Source organism: Peromyscus californicus, unplaced genomic scaffold (assembly GCF_007827085.1).
Source record: "Peromyscus californicus insignis strain IS unplaced genomic scaffold, ASM782708v3 Scaffold_4__1_contigs__length_199733344, whole genome shotgun sequence".
Lineage (NCBI taxonomy): Eukaryota > Metazoa > Chordata > Mammalia > Rodentia > Cricetidae > Peromyscus > Peromyscus californicus.
The window spans coordinates 63,049,383-63,069,967 of record NW_026294562.1 but is presented as its reverse complement, the minus strand read 5'-3'; the positions used below and the strand labels follow the sequence as shown (position 1 = coordinate 63,069,967).

At 48.3% G+C, this 20,585-nt stretch overlaps 3 protein-coding genes across 5 annotated transcripts in view; 2 read left to right on the top strand and 1 right to left on the bottom strand.

Moving 5' to 3' along the window:
• Positions 1-712: 712 nt before the first annotated feature.
• Positions 713-16,362, top strand: Mtg1 (mitochondrial ribosome associated GTPase 1). Of its 3 annotated transcripts, none has more exons than XM_052713017.1 (11): positions 714-874; positions 1,426-1,492; positions 3,433-3,535; positions 6,966-7,046; positions 7,558-7,614; positions 7,878-7,968; positions 9,602-9,663; positions 10,060-10,156; positions 10,525-10,606; positions 15,440-15,552; positions 15,895-16,362. In XM_052713017.1, the coding sequence occupies exons 1-11, from the start codon at positions 766-768 to the stop codon at positions 16,011-16,013; spliced, it is 981 nt and encodes a 326-aa protein (XP_052568977.1). In that variant the 5' UTR covers positions 714-765; the 3' UTR covers positions 16,014-16,362. The 3 variants fall into 3 exon arrangements, with proteins under 3 accessions (XP_052568978.1, XP_052568977.1, XP_052568979.1); XM_052713019.1 differs by lacking the exon at positions 714-874 and adding an exon at positions 875-988; XM_052713018.1 differs by lacking the exon at positions 6,966-7,046 and having other exon boundaries at positions 713-874.
• Positions 16,363-16,654: 292 nt separating this feature from the next.
• On the bottom strand, positions 16,655-20,471 carry Sprn (shadow of prion protein). The gene is made up of 2 exons (XM_052713037.1): positions 20,326-20,471; positions 16,655-19,416 (listed from the first exon to the last, which is right to left on the bottom strand). The coding sequence occupies exon 2, from the start codon at positions 19,399-19,401 to the stop codon at positions 18,958-18,960; it is 444 nt and encodes a 147-aa protein (XP_052568997.1). The 5' UTR covers positions 19,402-19,416; positions 20,326-20,471; the 3' UTR covers positions 16,655-18,957.
• Positions 20,410-20,585, top strand: part of LOC128094580 (olfactory receptor 287) — a 42,944-nt gene continuing 42,768 nt past the window's right edge. The window contains exon 1 of the mRNA XM_052713021.1: positions 20,410-20,520. The gene's annotated coding sequence lies outside the window, so the exon portion shown is untranslated. The remainder of the gene's footprint in view (positions 20,521-20,585) is intronic.

Below are 20,585 nucleotides of genomic sequence, written 5' to 3'. Positions count from 1 at the left end.
CCCCATCCCTACTGCCAGCAGCCCCAATCCTCCTGGCTTCTCCATAAAAACCTAGAATTTGGGGCATGCTAGGCAAGCTGTCAGTCCTATATCCTCAAACCTGAAGTATTTGAATGTAGTGAAAAATCTCCAGATTGGGACTGGAGAGACGGCTTGGAGGTTAAAAATGCTTGCTGCTATTACAGAGGACTCAAGTTCCGTTCCCAGCACCCAGTCAAACGACTCAAAACCACCTGCAATTCCAGGTCCCGAGGATCCACTGTCCTCTGGCCTCTCGGGGGACCTGAATACGTGTGGCATACACGGACACTTCAAATAAATATAAACAAAATTAAGTCTTGTTGCTGCTGTTTTTCCGGTCTCACCATGTATCTCTGGCTGACCTGGGATCCACTATGTAGACCAGGCTGGTCTCAAGCGCAGAGAGCCACTTGCCTGCCTTTGCCTCTCCCGTGCTGGAATAAAAGGTGTGCGCCACCACATCCGATGTAAAAACAAATATTACAAAAACGCAATAATGTCTCCTAATAAAAAAAAAAAATCTTCAAATTACTCAAAAGAACCTCACGTAACCTCAGGAATCCAGAGAATGGGACAGCACGGGACTACCTAGACACACGGGTCCCGCCCACCCTACGAGCTCCGACTCAAGCGCATGCGTAGTCGCGCACGGAACTCTAGCGCTCCGGAACTCTGAGAGCTGATTCAGGTTTTTGCGGTGTCGGTCCGTCAGGGAGCGCTTCCGACACCAGCGCTACCAGCACTATGAGGTTGTGGCCGCAGGCATGGGGTGCCGTCCGCGCCGCGTGGCGCGAGTGTTTCCCTCTGCAAGGTCACGACGTAGCACGCTGGTTCCCCGGCCACATGGCCAAGGGTGAGGCCAGCGGGAGGCGCGGGCGGCCAGGACGCTGGCTTTGGGGCCTCTTTGGTCGCCTTCCTGGCCTCGGGTTGGAGAGTTGTTCTGTGATCATTTGAATCGCACCGAGTGGTATGCGAAGGCACATGCAAGCCGTTACACCCGAGTAATGTCTGAGTTTAGAGGTCACAACGTGGCCCCAGACAGACACCTGGCATAGTGCGTCCCTGGGCTGCTGGTTGCTGTGGTCTTGCTACCGCTGCCATGCGAGCTGGTAGTGTGGCAGGAAGGCGCCGGGAGTGTGACCAGGCGGGTGGCTGTTGTGGGGCGGAGCCTCTGTGTTTTTATGTGTTGAGGTCATTAAGTCAGCAAAGTATCAAAGGCCTCCAGATCAATACCCAAGACCCTTATATGTGAAGGGTTCTGCTCAGAGCCATCTAGGGCACCCCAAGGCTCAGTATGCTGCTTTTTTAGCTCTGTGTGCCCTGATGGGTTTTCAGATGTATTTCCTTAGGAACACTTAAATCTGCCACCGTGGGCTATTTCCTTAGTGCCCTTCTACCTTCCAGGACTAAAGAAGATGCAGAGCAGTCTGAAGCTGGTTGATTGTGTTATCGAGGTTCATGATGCTCGGATATCCTTTCATGCAGTAGGAGAGCACTTCTGCTAGGCTGTAGAGGCAGCAGGAAGATTTCCTGCTCTTCTTCATCCATCTCTTTTGGGCAATCTAGTCTGTTCTGCCTCTGGTCCATTCATATGTCTACAGCTGCCAACAGCGTCTTTTGTAATTACTGACACCTAAAGGGGTGCTTTCTGACTCTAATTACACATCAGAATTACTGGGAGGCTTTTACATCAATCACTAGGCCTCCTTTTAAATCAGAATCCCTGGGATGGGGTCCAGGCTGTGTATTTTTATTTTTAAGTCCCCGTTTGATACATTATTTGTCTCAGCCTCTGTCTGGTTTACTTTGGTATTTTTAGGAATAAATTATGAAACCTGAGATTAAATGGTCCTGCCAACCTGGGCTTTTCTCCTGTCCTTAAGAATTGGCAAATCATTATCATGTCCATTGACACTTGCTTCTTGGACCATTTTGTTGCATTTGAGCTGTGTTTAGTTTCTGTGATGCAGTCGTTGGCATGCGAGTTCTTCCTCATCCTACTTACTCAGCCTGAGGAGAGCATGGGGATGCCAGGCAGAGGCCCAGGCCCTTGGAACAGCTGGTGGTGGGTGTGAGGCCCTGCTGCCACTGGTGGGAGTCTCTGGAAATAGTAGTGGAGTATGAGGGACTATTTCAGCTTTCAGAGTTGGGACTTTAGCAATACTACATCTAGTGTATTTGTTTTAGGCTATAAATATCTATTAATTCACCTAATATCACATACTGCCAGATGTGACTATTATTATTATTATTATTATTATTTTGAGACAGAGTCTTGCATTATAGCCTTGACTGGCCTGGACTCACTATGTAGACCAGGATGGCCTGGAACTCACATAGATCTGCTAGGTGGGATTAAAGGTGTGCACTTCCATTCCTGGCTATATTTGATTATTAAAAAAGTAAAACATGGTTATTTTTCAGCATAGATAATGAGAAGACTGTTCTCCCTTTAGTCTCTGGAACATTCAACTGTATCTAGGAGGTGGCAGCAAGTCTGTGCTGCACAGTGGTTTCTGTAGCATTTTAGGAGAGGAGCCTGGAGACTTGGGTTTATGAATGGATTGGTCAGCCATGAGAGGACTGTTTGGGTGGAGATAGCAGCTTACCCAGGTGCCCAAATGGGGAAGGTGGAGGCCTTGGGACTCTTGTACTAGATCCTACTGGGAGGGCTGAAGGGGCAGCCTATGTTAATGTCACATGATGTAGCCCCATATCTGCTGGGGTAGCTGAGGATATCTGGAAGAAGTGGCATCTTCAGAAGCCGGGATGGGTGGTGTTCAAGGTAATTCAGTTAGGATTTCACTGGAATCACATTTTAAGTGTTTAGGTCATTTTATTTTAAATTTAAATTCCTTGGCATCTAAACAGTGGCTTTTCTTTTTTTTTCAATTTATTCATTCTTTCTTTCTTTCTTTCTTTCTTTCTTTCTTTCTTTCTTTCTTTCTTTCTTTCTTCCTTCCTTCCTTCCTTCCTTCCTTCCTTCCTTCCTTCCTTCCTTCCTTCTTTCTTTCTTTCTTTTCTTTCTTTCTTTCTTATGTATACAGCGTTTTGCCTGCATGTATGCCTGCAGGCCAGAAGAGGGCACCAGATCTCATTATGGATAGTTGTGAGCCACCATGTGGTTGCTGGGAATTGAACTCAGGACCTCTGGAAGAGCAGCCTATGTTCTTAACCACTGAGCCATTTCTCTAGCCCCCAACAGTGGCTTTTCTTAGAACTTTGCTTTTATTCTTCCCACCATCTGTTTGGGCCACAAGGGCAACATCAGGGTTGGCCTCCCAAGTCTGGGGGCAGGAAGATGGGTTGTATGGTTGTACTTGCTCTGAGATGGGGCTTCTTTGGTTTTGGCTCCTGGCTGAATGACAACTGGGAAAGCTCGATAGGGATTTTGCCTTAACATCAGCACATCCCACTTTCGGGTCGAAACCCTCTGTTCCAAGAGCTACTTGGTCTGAAGCCTCATTTGCTTGTCCTTAACAAAATGGACTTGGCGGATCTTACAGAGCAGCAGGTGAGTGCCATCTCACAGATGCTAGCAGCAGTGTGACAGAGCCACTGACACGGGAGTTCTGGTGTGTCTCTGGGTAGGCTATACTTAAAACAGCTCCTGGCTTTGCAGGATTCTTCTGGCCTGGCTTCTCAGCAACAGCTGTTTCCCTCAAACATGAACTTATGGCCCAAATGCTCAAGATGGACATACCTTAAGTGGGGAGTGATTTGGTGTGAGTGGGAGCCCTGGTGACCACCGTAGCCACTTTGCACCCTGAGTCTTTCTGGTGGAGACTCTGTCTATTGTGTCCCATGTGGTAGCCTTTGGCCACATGTGACCACCAAAGCAAAGGGACTGATTACATTTATTTAGCTTTAACTATTTGGGAGATTCACAAGGCTAAGGCTTGTAGCCCTGGTCATCTTTGGTGTAGCCAAAGTTCCCTTGTGGTGGCTGCAGTGCCCCCAGCTGGCTATGCATCCAGCCTGACCCCAGGGTTTCTGCTGCTAGTTGCTTTCTGCACACCCTGTGATCCAGAAATTGGAAGGGCTAAGTGTGGGACTGGGATATGAAAAGCCCAAAGTACCTGACAGTCTCTCTAGAGCAGTGCTTCTCAACCTTCCTGATGCTGTGACCCTTTAATACAGTTCCTCATGTTGTGGTGACCCCCAGCCATAAAATTATTTTGTTGCTACTTCATGACTATAATTTTGCTACTGTTATGAATTGTAATGTAAATATCTGTGTTTTCCGATGATCTTAGGGGACCCCTGTGAAAGGGTTGTTCAGCCTTGGAAGGGGTTGTGACTCACAGGTTGAGAATCATTGCTCTAAAGCCAGGCAGAATTGGGTCCCAGGGCAGTATATTTTCTATGTGGCCTAGAAGTAGAAAGTAATGGCAGGAAATGTTATTTGAAGTCTTGACTCTACTTTTATGGCTATGTTGTCAAATTCTTTGGAAAGAGGAATATCAGGGTCTTGAATTCAAGCCAGTTTTAAAAAAGCTGTTAATGATACAGAAACTTTTCCTTTACTGAAGAACAACAGAACTTGCATGGAAGGTCAGAAGGATAGCCAAGGCGGTGGATGTCCAGTAGCAGCACCTGCCGCGAAGTCTAGGGAACTGGTCCCGAGCTCCACTTGCTGTGCAAGCTTCTGGGCTTTGCCCCGTTTGGTTGTTTATCTGCAAGTGCCTTCCAGTTTTCATTAGTTGAGACTTGATCTGTTAGAGATTGCTTCTCCACTTCAAAGGCTAGCCACAGGCTGGTGGACACTGCCCTCTACTGGGCAGGCACAGGAGGTGAGAGAAGTACCCAGCTTCTGAAGGACCTTGGGCTCCACCCCCATGGCCTATATCAGAGGGACACCTGAGAGAATCTTCACGGAAACCAGAGATCATTGTGTCTCTGTCTTGACTAGTAACTTTTCTTCCCTCAAAGATTTATTTTATTTTATGTGTATGAGTGTTTGGCCTGTGTATGTGTGTGTTTGTACAACACGTGTGTGCCTGGTGCTCACAGGGGTCAAAAGAGGGTGTTGGATCCCCTGGAATTGGAATTGAGAGTTGTGTGGGTGCTGGAAACCAAACTTGCAAGAGCATCAAGGGCCTTTAACCTTTCCATTGTCCTTCCAGCCCCCAAGGCAAGTGTCTTAATGGTATCATATTAATGATGTGTAGTATAGTAACAAATAACTGGAAGTAACAAAAACTGACTGCACTAATGAATTACTGTTCGTTTATTTAAGCATTGACTACATTTTGTGGCCAATAATGACCAAACACAATATTGATTTTCAACATGTATTGATAGATACGGATATAAATAAAATATGTATACTGATTATACTGAATGTTAAGTCTAATGACTTTATGTCAACTTTAGTTTATTTTGGGTTTATGGTACTACTTATTCTCTGTAATCAGACTGGGTTCAATACCATTTCAGTTTAAAATGAAGTCTCATGCTTGGTGTGGTGGTACACACCTTTTATCCCAAAATGTGGGAGGCAGAGGCAGGCAGATCTCTATGAGTTCCAGGACAGCTTGGTCTACCTGGTGAATTCCAGGCCAGCCAAGGCTACAAAGTGAAAGCCTGTCTCAGCTTTCCCTCCTCCCCCAAAGGGAGTCTCATATGACAGGGCACATGAAAGTGATGGCATTCCTCAGAGAAGCCAGCACCCGGGACCTCAGTGCTGAGGCTTCAGAGTGACTTGGTTCAGTCCCATTTTATCTCCAGAAGCTTGGAAGTCCCTGTGAGCAGGCTGCGCCTCCTCATCTTCACTCTGGCAGAGCTTGAGGTACACAGGCAGCACAGCTGTGTCTGCCCTAGGGCTCTTCCCTCTTGCTCTCCAAGGGGCTCTTTAGAGCCCCTTGTCCTCAGAGGCTCTTCACTGTGTCTGCATCCAATCCAGAGTTCAAGTTGACTCTGAGCAGACGAGTCCACCTGTAGTGTCTGTTCAAGCTTAGATTCTTACTTAATTTTTTTATTTATTTTTGAGACAGGCTCTCACTCACTCACTGTAGTCCTTGCTGGTCTGGAACTTGCTGTGTTGAGCTAAGGGTAGCCTCAGACTCACAGAGATCCACCTCTGTCAGCCTTCTGAGTGCTGAGAGTAAAGGAAAGTAACACCAGGGTCAACCATATTCCTTTTTTAAAAGCATATTTTTTACGTTTATTACTTATTTACTCTGTATATGGGGGTGTGTATGTTCCATGGCATACATTTGGAGGTCAGAGGACATCTTGGGGGTGTCAGCCCTTTCCTTCTATTGTATAGGTCCCGGGGACTGAACTCAGATTGTTAGGCTTGGCATCCAGTACCTTTCCAGCTGAACTGTCTCCCTGTCCCCAAGTTCAGATTCTTGAGTTTTAGTATCACACTGTGTGTGTGTGTGTGTGTGTGTGTGTGTGTGTGTGTGTGTGTGTGTGTGTGAGAGAGAGAGAGAGAGAGAGAGAGAGAGAGAGAGAGAGAGAGAGAGAGAGCATTTTTTTTGTTATTTGCTTGTTAACCTTTTTTTAAATTTTATGTGTATGGGTGTTTTGCCTGCACGTATGTCTGTACACCACACTTATGCAGTGCCTATGGAAGCCAGAAGGCGGCATTGAATCCCCTGGGACTGGAGTTATAGGCTATTGTCAGTTGCTATGTGGGTGCTAGGAATCAAACTCTGGAAGAGTAACCAGTGCTCTTAACCATCTCTCTGGCGCTGATATGTACACACAAACACATAAACATACACACATACCTACATACCTGCCTACACACACACACATACACACACACACACACACACACACACACACACACACACACATTTAAAAATTTTATTTTATTTTAGACAGGGTCTTTGTGTAGTATTGAGTTTAAAGGCATGTACTACCTACCATTCCTGGCATACCATCCATATTTTAATTTAGTGTTTAAAATAGAAACTAAAATTCTCTTTCAGAAAATTGTCCATCACTTAGAAGGAAAAGGCCTGAAAAATGTCATTTTTACGAACTGTGTAAAGGATGAAAACATCAAGCAGGTGAGCTTGCTTGATAAATAAGTGGAATAAAATCCTGGAATTGTCTTTAGCTGCCCAGGGGTGCAGGATCTCCTGGGCCACCTGTGTGGTTTTGAGGGAGTATTCTGGGATTCTAAGTAATAAGAGCCTCTTGCAGAACCCAGTAACTCATTTTCCCAGTTGTTTTGATGGAACTCCATGAGTTGATGTGTGTACTGTCTAGTAGGTGGTTACAGTTGCTGTAGAAGCCCTCCTGAGGTAGCCACCCTACTGTTTCATGGTGTGTGTGGTCAGTTGGGTTGAGTTGAGTTGGGAGTACGTGGGTAAATCCAGTTAGCTGTGGCTCAGGTGGACAGTTGGATACCTGTGATCTGGATGTCCAAGTTTTTGTTTCTGCTCCCAAGTGAGGTATGTATGAGATCTTTGCCCTTCTAATCAAAGGCTAAGTATAAAGACAGAGTCCCTGACCCTGTTGTTTGGAAGTGGGTCAGTGAGGGGTGTGTGACCAGAAGATGTGGCTTGTTTGTTGCAGATCATCCCGAAAGTCACGGAACTGATCAGGTGCAGCTACCGATACCATCGAGCAGAGGTTGGTTGGATGGAGAGCTGGGTGGGGGTGGGTATGTGGAGTTACCCAGTCCCTTCCTGCTTGTCCATTCCAAGCCTTCTTCAATACAGAGGACTGGGCTGTGTCCCAGCCAGGACCCAGGCTTTGTTCTTGCTTTCCTTTAACGGGAAAAGCTGGGCCAACCCTGTTGGTCAGCACAGGGCCTCTGTGTTGATGTCCCCTTCCCCTGGGCTGTGGGTTCACAGCCTGGGTGGGATGGTGTTGAAGCTCTTCTGCCTCCACAGAATCTGGAGTACTGCGTCATGGTGGTTGGTGTCCCCAACGTAGGCAAATCCTCCCTCATCAACTCCCTGAGACGGCAGCACCTCAGGACAGGTAGGCAGTCACTGGTGTACTGACTTCCGCTCCTAAAAGGCAGTGTAGGAGAGCGTGGCCAGCCGTATGTTGCTCTGAGGCATTCCTTCCATAGCTCATGTCCTGTTCTGTTTGTTAAAAGGACAGTTAATGGTCTGAAGGAGGTCTGTGTGGTGAATAGCCATTGATTACACAGTGTATACTTACCACACTTTTTTTTCCAGACTTATTTATTTATTATGTATACAGTGTTCTGTCTGCATGTCTGCCTGCAGGCCAGAAGAGGGCACCAGATCTCATTACAGATGGTTGTGAGCTACCATGTGGTTGCTGGGAATTGAACTCAGGACCTCTGGAAGAGCAGCCAGTGCTCTTAACCACTGAGCCATCTCTCCAGCCCAACTTACCACACTTTCACATGCTCTTGGCTTTTATGCATTTTAGACTTTGGGATAAATTTATATTGGCTTCATTTTTCACAGCAACAGTACAGTGTTTATTTAAAAAATTTACAAATCGGGATGTGTTGGTACATGCCTTTAATCCAAGCACTTGGGAAGCAAAGGTGAGGCAGGTGGATCTGAGTTTGAGGTCAACCTGATCTAGAGAGAGAGTTCCAGGACAGCCCGGATTACAATAAAAACCATTTATAGCTGGGTGTGGTGGTGAACGCCTTTAATCCCAGCACTTGGGAGACAGAGGCAGGAGTATCTCTGTGAATTCAAGGCCCGCCTGTTCTACATAGCAAGTTCTAGGCTAACCAAAGCTACATAGTGAGATCCTGTCTCCAAAACAAAACTACAAAACAACAGTACCACCCATTTGTACTGTAAAGGCTGAGAGTTTGAAATCATGTTGTACCTTATTTTAGAAAGCGGGTGTTTTGGGCATTAATTGGAGAACTGTCAAAATCATCTAATTTTTTAAGTTTATTTTCCTTTAAAGTGTGTATCTTCTTGTTTAGGGATAGTAAGTTGTTTATAGGGTTGTGCAGGCATCCCACTATCCAAACTTAAATTACCCGAGACTGAAGCTTCAAACATCTCCTCTTGTTCTGTGCCCCAGTGCCTGTCAGCCCTGTCCTGTTTCTGTCCACCTGTGTCAGCAAAGCTTGCTGGGACTGGCTTGTCTCACTTACTATAATGTTTCAGGTTTGTCCATGTTGGAACAGTTCCCTCCTCCGTAGGTCCAAGTTATTCCACTGTCTATTCCTCTGGTCATCTGTGATGGACACTTTGACTCCTGTGGTGTTTAGCAGTGAATAGGTAGCCTCTCTGGGGTCCCCTGGGCTGGGTCCCATGCCAGGCAGCACAGTGCCGAGATCAAGGGTGGTGCTGGCCTGCCTGCTGTGGAGTAGGTGAGTCTAGGAGAGACTCTGAGGTGGAGGAGCAGGTATGGTATGACCTTTGCACCAGGGGGCACCTTTCTGCACTGGGAAGTGAGCTCTGGGCATTTGTTAGCCCTTGGCCACTGTGCCTAGCTTTTGAAAACCCTTGCCATGTGTTCTTCGGGACTCAGTAAGGAACAGATTATAATATGACGGCTTATTGACCTCTGGTTTCCGTTCTGCTTGCTGGATATGTTAGTTAAGTACATTCCATTACTTGTTCTGTGGCTGTGTAAATATTGGATGGCCTCTCGCCCGTCTTTTCAGGAAAAGCTGCCAGAGTGGGCGGTGAGCCAGGGATCACCAGAGCTGTAACATCCAGAATCCAGGTAAGACCCTTGGTTGCTGAGGCCAGAGCTCTGCTGGCTCCACTGAGCCTGGCACCTCCGAGTACAGAACTGGCGCTGCCCCTGCCCTCCCTGCTTTCCCTCCTCTCCTGTTCCTGCCAGGGCCGCTGCGTTCTTATGGAAATGTCAGGAAGGCTGCCTTCTTACCTCACTCACAGCCTTCTTGCCACACTCACGTGCACCCTGTGATTTTTCATGGACCCTGGACTTGTATATGTCCTTCAAATTAGGCAGAAATTATACCTAATGGGGACTCTAAACCTCAGTGCAAAAGACAACTTATGTGGTGGGTTTATCCGAGGCCTGCCTCAGAGTCTCTGATGGCGACTTGGCTGCTGGGCAGAGGCTGCCTACCTTGATCCACCTTCTGCTGCACAGGTATGTGAGCGACCACTGATATTCTTGCTGGATACTCCTGGGGTGCTGGCTCCTCGGATCGAAAGTGTGGAGACAGGCCTGAAGCTGGCCCTGTGTGGTAAGTCCAGGCGAGGGATCGGTGTCCCTCTGCCTCACTGCTGACTTGGACTGTCCCCTAGGCAGGTGGAATTGTTACTTTCTCCACCTTTCCTGCTACCAGATGCTTTTCACAATTTCGAGAGGGAGACTAGGTCACAGCATGCATGTGCTGGCTACCATTCTGCTCTGTAATGGGGATGGACAGAGAGGTCATGCTTGGCAACCAAGTCGAATACCATATAGGAAGAAGGGCACAATTGTGAGCCATCCTGCCGGGACGTTCCTTAGTCGCTTGAGGTCTTCTCCCTTCAACTGGGAGGCATTTGGGCTTGGTGGGGCACAGATGTCCACTGTTCCATGGGGTTGCCTTAGCTGCTTGTCTTTCAGGAACTGTGTTGGACCACCTCGTTGGGGAAGAGACCATGGCTGATTACCTCCTTTACACCCTCAACAGGCATGGGCTATTTGGGTGAGTGGCAGTGGGTGTGGGTGTTGCATTCCCCTGCTCACTTATCCTATCTAGGATTTAGAATTAAGTCATTAAAGTGTTATATAATCTTACATAATTACAAGTGTGTGATTTGGTAAGTTTTGACATATGACCATGTCATATTGTCAGACAAGATAGTGAACATTCTGCTGGCTGTGGTGGTTCATGTCCCAAATCCCAGTACTTGCGAGGCTGAGATAGGATCATACGTTTGAGACCAGTCTGGGCTACATAGTAAGACCCTGGTTCACTTTGTCTCTTTCTTAATTTCTTGTGGGTGGGGAGAATTAGATAAGCATTCTGTCGATGAAATTGTACAGGATACATCCTCTCTCTCCCAACTTCCTCTACTGAGCATGATTGTTCTGAGTTATCCATGCTCTCCATTCCTTTTGGTGGCTGAGCTCCTTGTATATCACCCAGACATCTTGTACTTGGTTTATCTGTTCACTCTGGTGGACATGGAGTGTGTGCCTTTCTTGGCTGTCACAGTCAAAGCTTCTGGAAACATTCATGTACAGTCTTTATGTGATGTGAGTATCTACTTCTCCTGGGTAGAGTGCAGGAGAATGTCTTGGCCACTTTGTAGAGGTGAACTTTAGTTTCCTACAGAACTGCGGCGCTGGTTTCCAGAGCAGCTGCACTGTGCCATACTTCACCTAGCAGAGAATGGGGGCCCAGGCTTTTCTGAATCCTCTTTACACTTGTGGCTAGCCTTTTATTTTATTATTTTAAGATTTCATTATTTTATGTAATGTTTATGGATTTTGGCTGCATGCATGTCTGTACACCACACACATGTCTGTGCACTGCATGCATGTCTGTGTACCTCATGCATGCAGTTCCTGTGGAGGAAGGCATCATGTTTCCTAGAAGTGGCATTATAGATAGTTGTGAGCAGTCATGTGGGTGCTGGGAAGCTAACCCAGGTCCTCTGCAAGAACAATAAGTGCTCCTTAGCCACTGAGCCATCTCTCAGCACTGACTGGTTTTAAATTTAGTCTCACAGGTTGCAGTGTTTGCTGTACCTTCCTACTAGGTGATGCTGAACACCTTTTTCTGTGTTCGTTGGCCATTGATGTGTCTTCTCTGGGAAAATTTCTGTTCAAATCTTTTTCTCATTTAAAAATTTTATATTTTATTTTATTTTAGGTGTATGGGTGTTTTGCCTGCATACATACACACACACACACACACACACACACATACATATGTCTGTGCACCATTGCATGACTGGTGCCCATGGAAGCCAGAAAAGGATGTCCACTCCCCTGGTATTACTGATGGTTGGGAACCATCATGTGGACACTGGGAATTGAACACAGGTCCTCTGGAAGAGCAGTAAGTGCTCATAACCACTCAGCCATTGCTCCAGACCTCCCCTCCCTTTTTGTTTTTGTTTTTTGAAACAGGGTCTCTCTACAGACAGAGCCCTGGCTGCCCTAGAACTGACTACATGTACCAGGTTGCCCTGAAACACACAAAGATCTGTTTGCCTTTGCCTGCTGCATGCTGAGATTAAAGGCATGAAGCACAATGTTCATCTTCTTTCTTTCTTTTTTTCTTTTTATGCTGGGGATTGAACCTGGGATTGAATACAGTGGGCACATGCTCTACTGCTGAGCTACCTCCCAGTCCATTTTCTTATTTTTAAGTTGCACTTTTTTTTTTTTTTGGTTTTTCGAGACAGGGTTTCTCTGTTTCTCTGTGTAGCTTTGCGCCTTTCCTGGATCTCGAACTCACAAAGATCCGCCTGCCTCTGCCTCCCAAGTGCTGGGATTAAAGGCGTGCGCCACCACCGCCCGGCCAAGTTGAACTTCTTTACCTATTCTGAGGGATAAGTCTAGGCCTTGTCTTTTCTTGTTATCGCCGTGTTTTAGGGAGTAATTTTGGAAGTCTGATTTAGTAACTAGATGCTTTATAATGGTGGTGCTTCCTATCTAGAAATATGCCTAGCCTGAAGTCACAGAAGTTTGATTTCTTCTTGAAGAGCGAGAGCTTGGGTTTTACACTTAGGTTTATGACGCTCTTCTGATATGTATTAATATGTGCTTTGTGTATGGCACAACTATGAAGTTCTTATTTTGCACATGGATGACCAGTTGTCCAGAAACATGTGTTGAAGACTTTTCCCCACTAACTGTCCTTCTGCCTTTGCTGGGAATCCGTGTTGTCTGTCTGTCTGTCTGTGGACTCTTCTGCCCTGTTCTGTCTTGGTGATGGTACCTTTGATGTTCCTCAGCCTCGCTCTTCTTTGAAGCGTTTTTGTCTGTTTTATTTCCTCCATGTTCACATATGAACTTTACAAATTTATCAGCTTCTACAGAGACCTATTTTTAGAGGCGAAGTGCTTATAGGTTAAAAAAAAAAAAACCTTGCCTGGCGGTTACAAGGACATAGGTTCAATCCCTAGCACTACCAAAAAAACCCAAACCAAACCAAAACTCAACACTGTTTTCCTTGGGAAGGCCAATTCCATTAAATTTATAGGTCAGTTTGGAAAAAACTTGACAATATCATAACACTATTGAGTGCTGCATCTCATGAAGACAGTGTCTCCTACCATCTATTTAGTTCATTTTTAGTTTTCAGCAAACAGATTGTTTACATCTTTCATACGTTTAATGCTTTCATGCTATCATATATAGCGTTGTTATTAATTTTAATATTGTAATTGATATTGATAGTTTATTAAAATTGTTGAATTTTGAATATTGCTGTTGAATCCTAGAATTCATTTGATTTTTTTTTTTACCTAGATAATCATGTTATTTACAAATAGGATTTCTTAAATTTTTCTTTGAAGATTCGGGTGCCTTTCCTTTCTTTTTCTTGCCTTACTTATTCCTGTAGCAGAATCTCCAGCTTGGTGGTGAGTGGCGTGATGAAGACAGGGGGCTTTGTCTTGTCTCCGTATCAGGCAGAAGAGACTCGTACTCTTGGGTAGGATGTTAGCTGGGGTGTTTCAAAGATGTCTTCCCAGGGTGAGGAGGTCAGTCTGGCTGGAAGCATATTGCTTTTATTTCCTGAAAGGATCAGCTTAGTTGGTGTTCTCTATTTTCTTTATTTTGAACTTTTATTTTGCCAAGACCTGCTCTCTTGCCTCTGCTGCCTTAGTGCTGGGGTCACAGCAGGCCTCACCACACCTGGCTTGATTTCCTCCCTCCTCCCCTCCCTGGCATCTTTCACATGTGGAGCAAGCACATTTTTTGAATTGTGCTTCCAGACTTTAGTTCCCTTGAGACAGTCTCACCATGTAACCCAGGCTGTTCTCAAACTCGTGCTCCTCCTGCCTCAGCCTTCTGAGTCCTAGAAATGACTACCCATGTTTACCATGCCCAGCTACAACTTCACAATTTCTGTTTGGTCTTTACGGGCTTTTCCTCATTTCTGTGTTGCTGGTTATCTGCCCATCTGTGCTGTGAATCATTAAGAAGAACATTTAAACTTTCAGCCATTACTGGATCTGCCGACCTCCTGTTGGCATTTGTAACTCCGGTTTTCTATACTTTGAGGACGTTGTTAGGACACTACCACTGTGGAGTCCTTTTTGGTCTATTACCTGTGACATTTTGTGAACAGGGTTCCCAGAGCATCTCAGTTATCATCCTGTAGGAGCCAGGTCCCATTTCCCTCACCCTGTCCTGTGCACCACCATCATCATATGCTGCCTTGGCATGTTCTGTGAGCCCCAGAGACACTGTTGTTATCTCCTGCTATATAGACAGTTACCATTATAAGAAGAGAGAGCCTTCCATACTGAGCTAGCATGTTACATACATGGTGTTGGCTGTCTTTGTGGAGACCCAATGAAGTTTCTGCTTGTGTTTTCTGAACATGAGATTTTCCTTAATATTTACTGTGGTGTAGGTCAGTACCAAATTTCCAAATGACCGAATTTTACCTGTGCCATAGTGCACAGAGTTCAGCTGTGACCTCTCACCTCTGTGGTGGTGGGTGACTCTGACCTCTTACCTCTGTAGTAGTGTCGGTGACTATGACCTCTCACCTCTGTGGTGGTACAGGTTGTCTGTGACCTCTCACCTCTGTGGTGGTGTGGGTTGTCTGTGACCTCTCACCTCTGTGGTGATGGGTAGCTGTGACCTCTTACCTCTGTAGTGGTGTGGGTGGCTATGACCTCTCACCTCTGTGGTGGTACAGGTTGGCTGTGACCTCTCACCTCTGTGGTGGTGTGGGTTGTCTGTGACCTCTCACCTCTGTGGTGGTGTGGGTGGCTGTGACCTCTCACCTCTGTCCCATGCAGGTGCCTGATTCACTAGTGGCCAGGCCCCTATGCACTGCTCAAGATACTTTATTTCTGGCCTGCATTTGTAGTGTTCAGTCAACCATCTTCTCTGGCTTGGTGTCTATCTGTCTCTCTATTCCATTGTTCTTCAGCGATTTCCCCTAGAGAAGTTCACTTCAGACCCTTTTCACATGCGCTTTGTCCCAGTTTTGTGACTGTTCAGTGTGCAGTTATAACAACTGACTTGCGATTGCACTCACCATTGAACATCTGGTCACTGACGGGTCAGCTGAAGCTGACCGACTATTCTTCTCAGTTTTGGTCTGTCCTACTTCAAAGGCCTGGTCACTTTTGACTGGGTGCCAGACATTTGAATTTTACCTTGTTGGGTGATAAGTCTTTACTTTGTAAGAATTTCTGAGCCTTGTTCTGGAACCCTAAGTTTCCTGGAAGCAGTCTGGTCCTCACAGGAGCCCAGGAGCTGGCTCCTCTGAGGTGTGGGTGAGTGAGGACCCTCCTCAGGCTTGGCGCCTCACAGAAGTCTGACCTGAGCTGTGGGCTTGCAGGTATGTGCAGCACTATGGCCTGGCCAGTGCCAGTGACCACATAGAGTGGGTGCTGAAGAATGTGGCTGTGAAGCTGAGGAAGACTCGGAAAGTGAAGGTACTCACAGGCACAGGTGAGTGAGGCTGCGCCAGATGGCATGGGACCCTTACTCTGTCCCCTGCTGGGACTCTCGACCCTCTCTGGAGGACAGGAGGGAGACACAGAAGGGAACCCGTGGGCAGCTGTCCTAGCATTAGAGCACGGGAATGGGAACTATGGAAATTTTAGGAGGAAGGACTTTGTAGTACAGGCTTCAGAGGGTGGTCCTAGCTCTGGACAGTGCTGGGTGGACATGCTGCTTGTGTTCTTTCTGAACATGCCCTGTCCCTCAGGTTTCACTGATGGTGCCCCTAGTGGTCCCTTAGAGCTGGGCTATCCTTTGAGGTCCCTTTCTCATCAGACCCTCTGTCCTCAGGTGATGTCAATGTTATCCAGCCTGATTACGCCATGGCAGCCCGGGACTTCCTCCGGACCTTCCGCAGTGGGCTGCTGGGCCAAGTGATGCTGGACCGTGATCTTTTGCCTGCTTGCTGATGACGCTGACCCCTGAACTGGCTAGCTGGAGTATAGTCTCCTGGATACTCCATGGAACTGTAGCTGGAGTGTTTAATGCTTGGAACTGTTCCTCACTCCAGACCTCTATGTGTGTTGGTACCTGAGACTCAGGCCCCAGCTCCAAAGGGCACTCTGTTCTTTTATCCACTAGAGCTGGATCAGTCCTGGTTACTACCATGGGCTCCCAGGAGTCCTGCATATGTGGCTTGGTCAGGGAGGGTTTCTCTCAGTCTCAAGGAGAGGTTAATGCTATCTCAGAAGAGTCAAGGCTATAATCTATAATTTAAGAAAACAGGGTTAACAATTTTAAAATCTTTCTCTAGCTGTCTCTCATTTTTATTTATTTATTTATTTATTTATTTATATTTTTATTTTGAGACAAGGTTTCATTATGTGGCTTGGGCTGGTCTCAAACACGGATTCCTCCTGCCCCAGCCTCTAGAGTGCTGGGATTATACACATGTGTGCCATGACACCAGGTTAAAGGCCCATTTTCTGATGGCTTTTCATTGTGCACTTAGTACTCGGAGCCCGTAAATTAAATCCCCTCCTACCAGTGGATGCTGGGGATAGGTAGATGAGGGACTGGGGTTCCTAATTCACATTCTCAAGACCTGCAATGAGGAAGAATTTTGCTACCAGCAGAGGGCTTTATTTCACAACGAAGTCTTCACTGACACATGTGTGCACAGACATCAACAGGAGGTTTGGAATAGAAAAGCCCAGGAATGTCCTCTCCCCTTGTACTTCAGAGCCTGTACCTCGGGAGGTCATGTGCTGTAGGCTCGACTTTGCACAGGCCAGAGGATCACTGGAAGGGGATTACCATCTAGCCATTGGACCCATGTGGTGCAGGATGTGGTGCAGAGGGTGTCCCAGCATGGTTGACCTCCAGATACCTGTAGGCATCTAAAGGATGTTGTTGCCAGCAGCTTGCTGTCTAGAAAGAAAAAGGGAAGGGGCTGGTTGATAGAGACAGGAGGTGCTGTTGGGCCATCTGGGCTATACCTGCTCAGTAGTTCTAGTTTCTTCTGTCTGGTATTGATCTGGCCTTCCCATAGTTGCCTGAAGTAGTGCTTGCATGCTCAGCGGGCTCTCAGCTTCTTCTGGACGGCTGATAACGGGCTAGCCTTCCACTGTTGCCTCTTGTGGTTGTAGCATGATAAGCCTCCTCTGAGATTCTCCCTTAGGATCTTATGGCTCCTGCTGGTGGAGAAAGTATCCAAAGATGTGTAGCTGTGCCAAGTGCTAAACACTCTGGAGAAGTGAGATTGGTGTGTGAAATAGTAATTAAAGGCAGTGTTTCCATTATGTCCAGAACTAACACATGGTGCTCTGGTACGTGAAGGTCAGGTCCACATAGTGCATCCTCATAGGTGTTTGACCAGCTGAAGGGGCCCTAGTGGGTCTTCCTATACCAGACTTGATGGTACTTGCCTTTGAGGCCCTGAGTGGGCTTGGCCCTTAGCTTGCTGGTCTTGGTATTGAGCTTGGTCTGTAAGGGACAGAGAAGCATCTGGGCTGGCTGTGCCTAAGAGCACCGGCAGTGTGGAGAGAGGGTGCAGGGAACTGCACCCTGCACCTTGTTAGTCAAGAAATTGCTTGGCTAGGGTCCCGCCAATAGCCTTGAAACCTGAATACTACCCAGAGGTTTGCCAGGCTAGCATTGCGTATACTGACTGAGCCCAGAGACCCATCACTCCATGGGGCAAGGATGTGCTGGTGGGCCCTGGAGCAGCAAGGAGCCAGTCTGCCCCAATGTAGATCCATGTGAGGACTGTAGTGCATCTCTTTGAGGCCACCCTGGGTATCAGCTTTGTTCTCAGGATGGATATAGATGGTCAGAAAACTTTTAGACCACACTCACCCACAACCTGCTGAGGCTGGCTTTGCTGTGTCTGTTAGCTTTCCTCTGACGTCAGTGGGCCTGAAGAACTGTTGCCTTCTCCAAAGTGCAGGCTGCCAGCTGCCAATGGTGCCATATTCTCTTACCTCCCCAGTCCCTCTGTTTCCAAGGGAGAGGGTCTCCCAACACAAGATGCTGCTATCCACTGGCATTGTGGGAATCTTGCAGTTTGGGTCATGTACAAAGAAGGTTCCAGCAGGATTGGTATTGTATCCAAGTGACCCTCACTCGTGAACCTAAAGTCAATGGAAATGGAATGTTTCTGAATGTGGAACCCCGACTCTCAGTGGATCTTAGGAACGGTTAAGTGGTCCTTATGGTCAAGTGACTCCAAATGGGGAACGCTGTTGACAGAAGGTGTCTCAGGCAGTCTGTGAAGAAGAAACATACTACCTTGGCCTTGGTAGCATGTTCAAGGAGGACACAGTGGGTGTCCTGGGATGGGTATTTTCTGCTCTGGATGTTCCTGAGCTGTGACATCATTAGGACCTGCTCTGGGCAGGTGGTTAGCACCTGACATTTCTCACACTGCAGTCCAAGTGAATGTTCTCTTCACCAAATTGTAAAGTCCAGAGGGAAGTGGTTCCTTCCTTCTACTTCCATGGAAGGCGCAAGGTCTTTTGGGCTTTAGTGGCAGAATCAGGCAGGCCCACCTGAGAATGGCCTCTTCCTGGTGGTCAGCATTAATTTATGTTCGTGTGTCCAGTGCAAGCACACAGGCATGGCCCGACACTTCCTCTTGGGCAGCTCTGGAGAGTGGAGGGCAGCCTGCCTCTCTGGCAGTGGAGCTGTTCCTGCCAGGGTGGAAGATTGGGAGACTGGGATGGGCAAGAGAGTAGACAGTGTCCACAAATTGCAAGAGAGCTTGTGGGCTCAGAATGCCCATACTGTCATCTGGGCTGGGGAACCATAGTCAGCAAAAGGAAGTCACTCTCTGAGCTAGAGGCCACTGGGATGGTCCCTAGGGCCCCGATGACCCGGGCTAGGAGCCAGATCTGGGGCGGAGCTCAGCTTGATCTAGGGCCAAAGTAGTTCTAACGCACCAAGGGTGCCGCCCAGAAGCAGGCAAACACGTGGGCTGGGAATGGACCCGGAGCCCGAAGTCCAGGCCCAGTAGCTGTAGACTCCCCGGTCAGTTCCGTTGCCTCCGGTTGCCCCGTTCTCATCATCCTCCAGGCCTAGCTCGCCAGGCCCCGAGGTCCTCCTCCAGCCAGAGCCGGTGGCAAGGCCTGCAGCCACACCTGCCGCAGCACCGGCGGCTGCCCCTGCAGCGGCCACACGCACAGAGGAGCCGTAGCGGGGTGCCGGCCTTACGCGCACTCTCGATGCCCCGCGCGCGCCTCCGCGTACCCCGCGGGCGCTGCCCCGAGCACCTCCCCGGCCGCCCTTGGCCGAACAGCTGTCACAGAGGAAGGCGGCGGCCAGCAGCAGAGCCCAGCACGTGGCAGCAGTCCAGTTCATCCTACTGGGCAGAATCTATGAGAAGAGGGTGGAAGGGGCTTCAGCTTCTGTGAAGGGGGTGGAGCTTGATTTAGGGCCTGGGCAAGGGGTTATCGGGGCCTGGGAATAGGCTCATCCGGTCCTGGGAACACCGACATCAGCCTGAAGGCAGAACGAGCCTCTGATTTTGTGGTAATCTGACAGAGGGCTCCCAGCGTTTTGGAGGACTGTGGGCTCAGGGCTGGGAAAAGGGCTCTTTTAATCTCCAGCACCAGGACTTTGGTTTGGGGTTCCTGCTATGTAACCGAGTGGATATGGGGTGGGGTGAAAGGGCTCAACAACAAGGCTGCCGTTTTACTGCTGTGGTAGGGTGGAGATGGGGTTCGCTGAGCTCTCTCAGTGGGGTTCAGGCCTTGGGGGAGGGGGTGGAAGGCACAAATCCCTCACTCTGCACACGGATCTCTGGAATGGCTGGAGATGGATTAGTGTATGGAGGACGCTAATTAGGAATTGAGAGCCCTCAATACACCCAGATTAGGGTTAGAATGGGCAGCCTTGTGACTTGCTCTGGTATCCTAGATCTCCTGATGCCTCCCTCGCTTGAGCCTTTCAGCCAGAGGCTGCGGCTGCACGCACTGGTGGTGGTGGTGGGGAGGGGGAGCAGAATCTAGATCCGCGATCCTGGCAGCACAAACAACCGGCGCTGGGTGAAACACTCGGCAGGCCGGGACCCTAAGTACGTCTTTCTCTTCCCCGCCCCAGCTCCACCCTTCCTGGGTTTGCTCAGGCCGTCAGTCTCGGCAGGTCACTGATCGGGATGGGTTCCGGCTGGCTGTGGACCAGCAAGTCTGGGTGGCGACTCCATCCTCCTCAGATCCTCTCTCCCCGCCCCCTCCCCTTTCCTCCCTCCCAGCCTCACTGGGTTCATCCACCTCCCCGACTTACCGGTCACAGGTCTAGGTCGGAACAGCGGTACAGCGCATAGCGCATAGGGGCGGTGGCCAGGCAAGCGGAAAGGTGAGACGGCGAGGACCCTCTTCCTGAGGCAGAGCTCACGACTGGATTTTGCTGAAACCTCCGCCTGAAGATTAGGGGCGGGCTGCCGCGGAGGCTCAGCCCCGGGAGACGCGAAGGGAGGAGGTACTGCAAGCTCAGAAAGGCACAGCCCCAGTCCTTCTGTTGCCCGGCCCCCATCCTAGCTCTGC

Coding starts and splice junctions, on each gene's coding strand:
- Mtg1 (XM_052713017.1), top strand. CDS start 766: ATGAGGTTGTGGCCGCAGGCATGGGGTGCCGTCCGCGCCGCGTGGCGC. Junction 10,607..15,439: donor AACAGGCATGGGCTATTTGG/GTGAGTGGCAGT, acceptor GTGGGCTTGCAG/GTATGTGCAGCACTATGGCC. Junction 15,553..15,894: donor GAAGGTACTCACAGGCACAG/GTGAGTGAGGCT, acceptor CTCTGTCCTCAG/GTGATGTCAATGTTATCCAG.
- Sprn (XM_052713037.1), bottom strand. CDS start 19,401: ATGAACTGGACTGCTGCCACGTGCTGGGCTCTGCTGCTGGCCGCCGCC.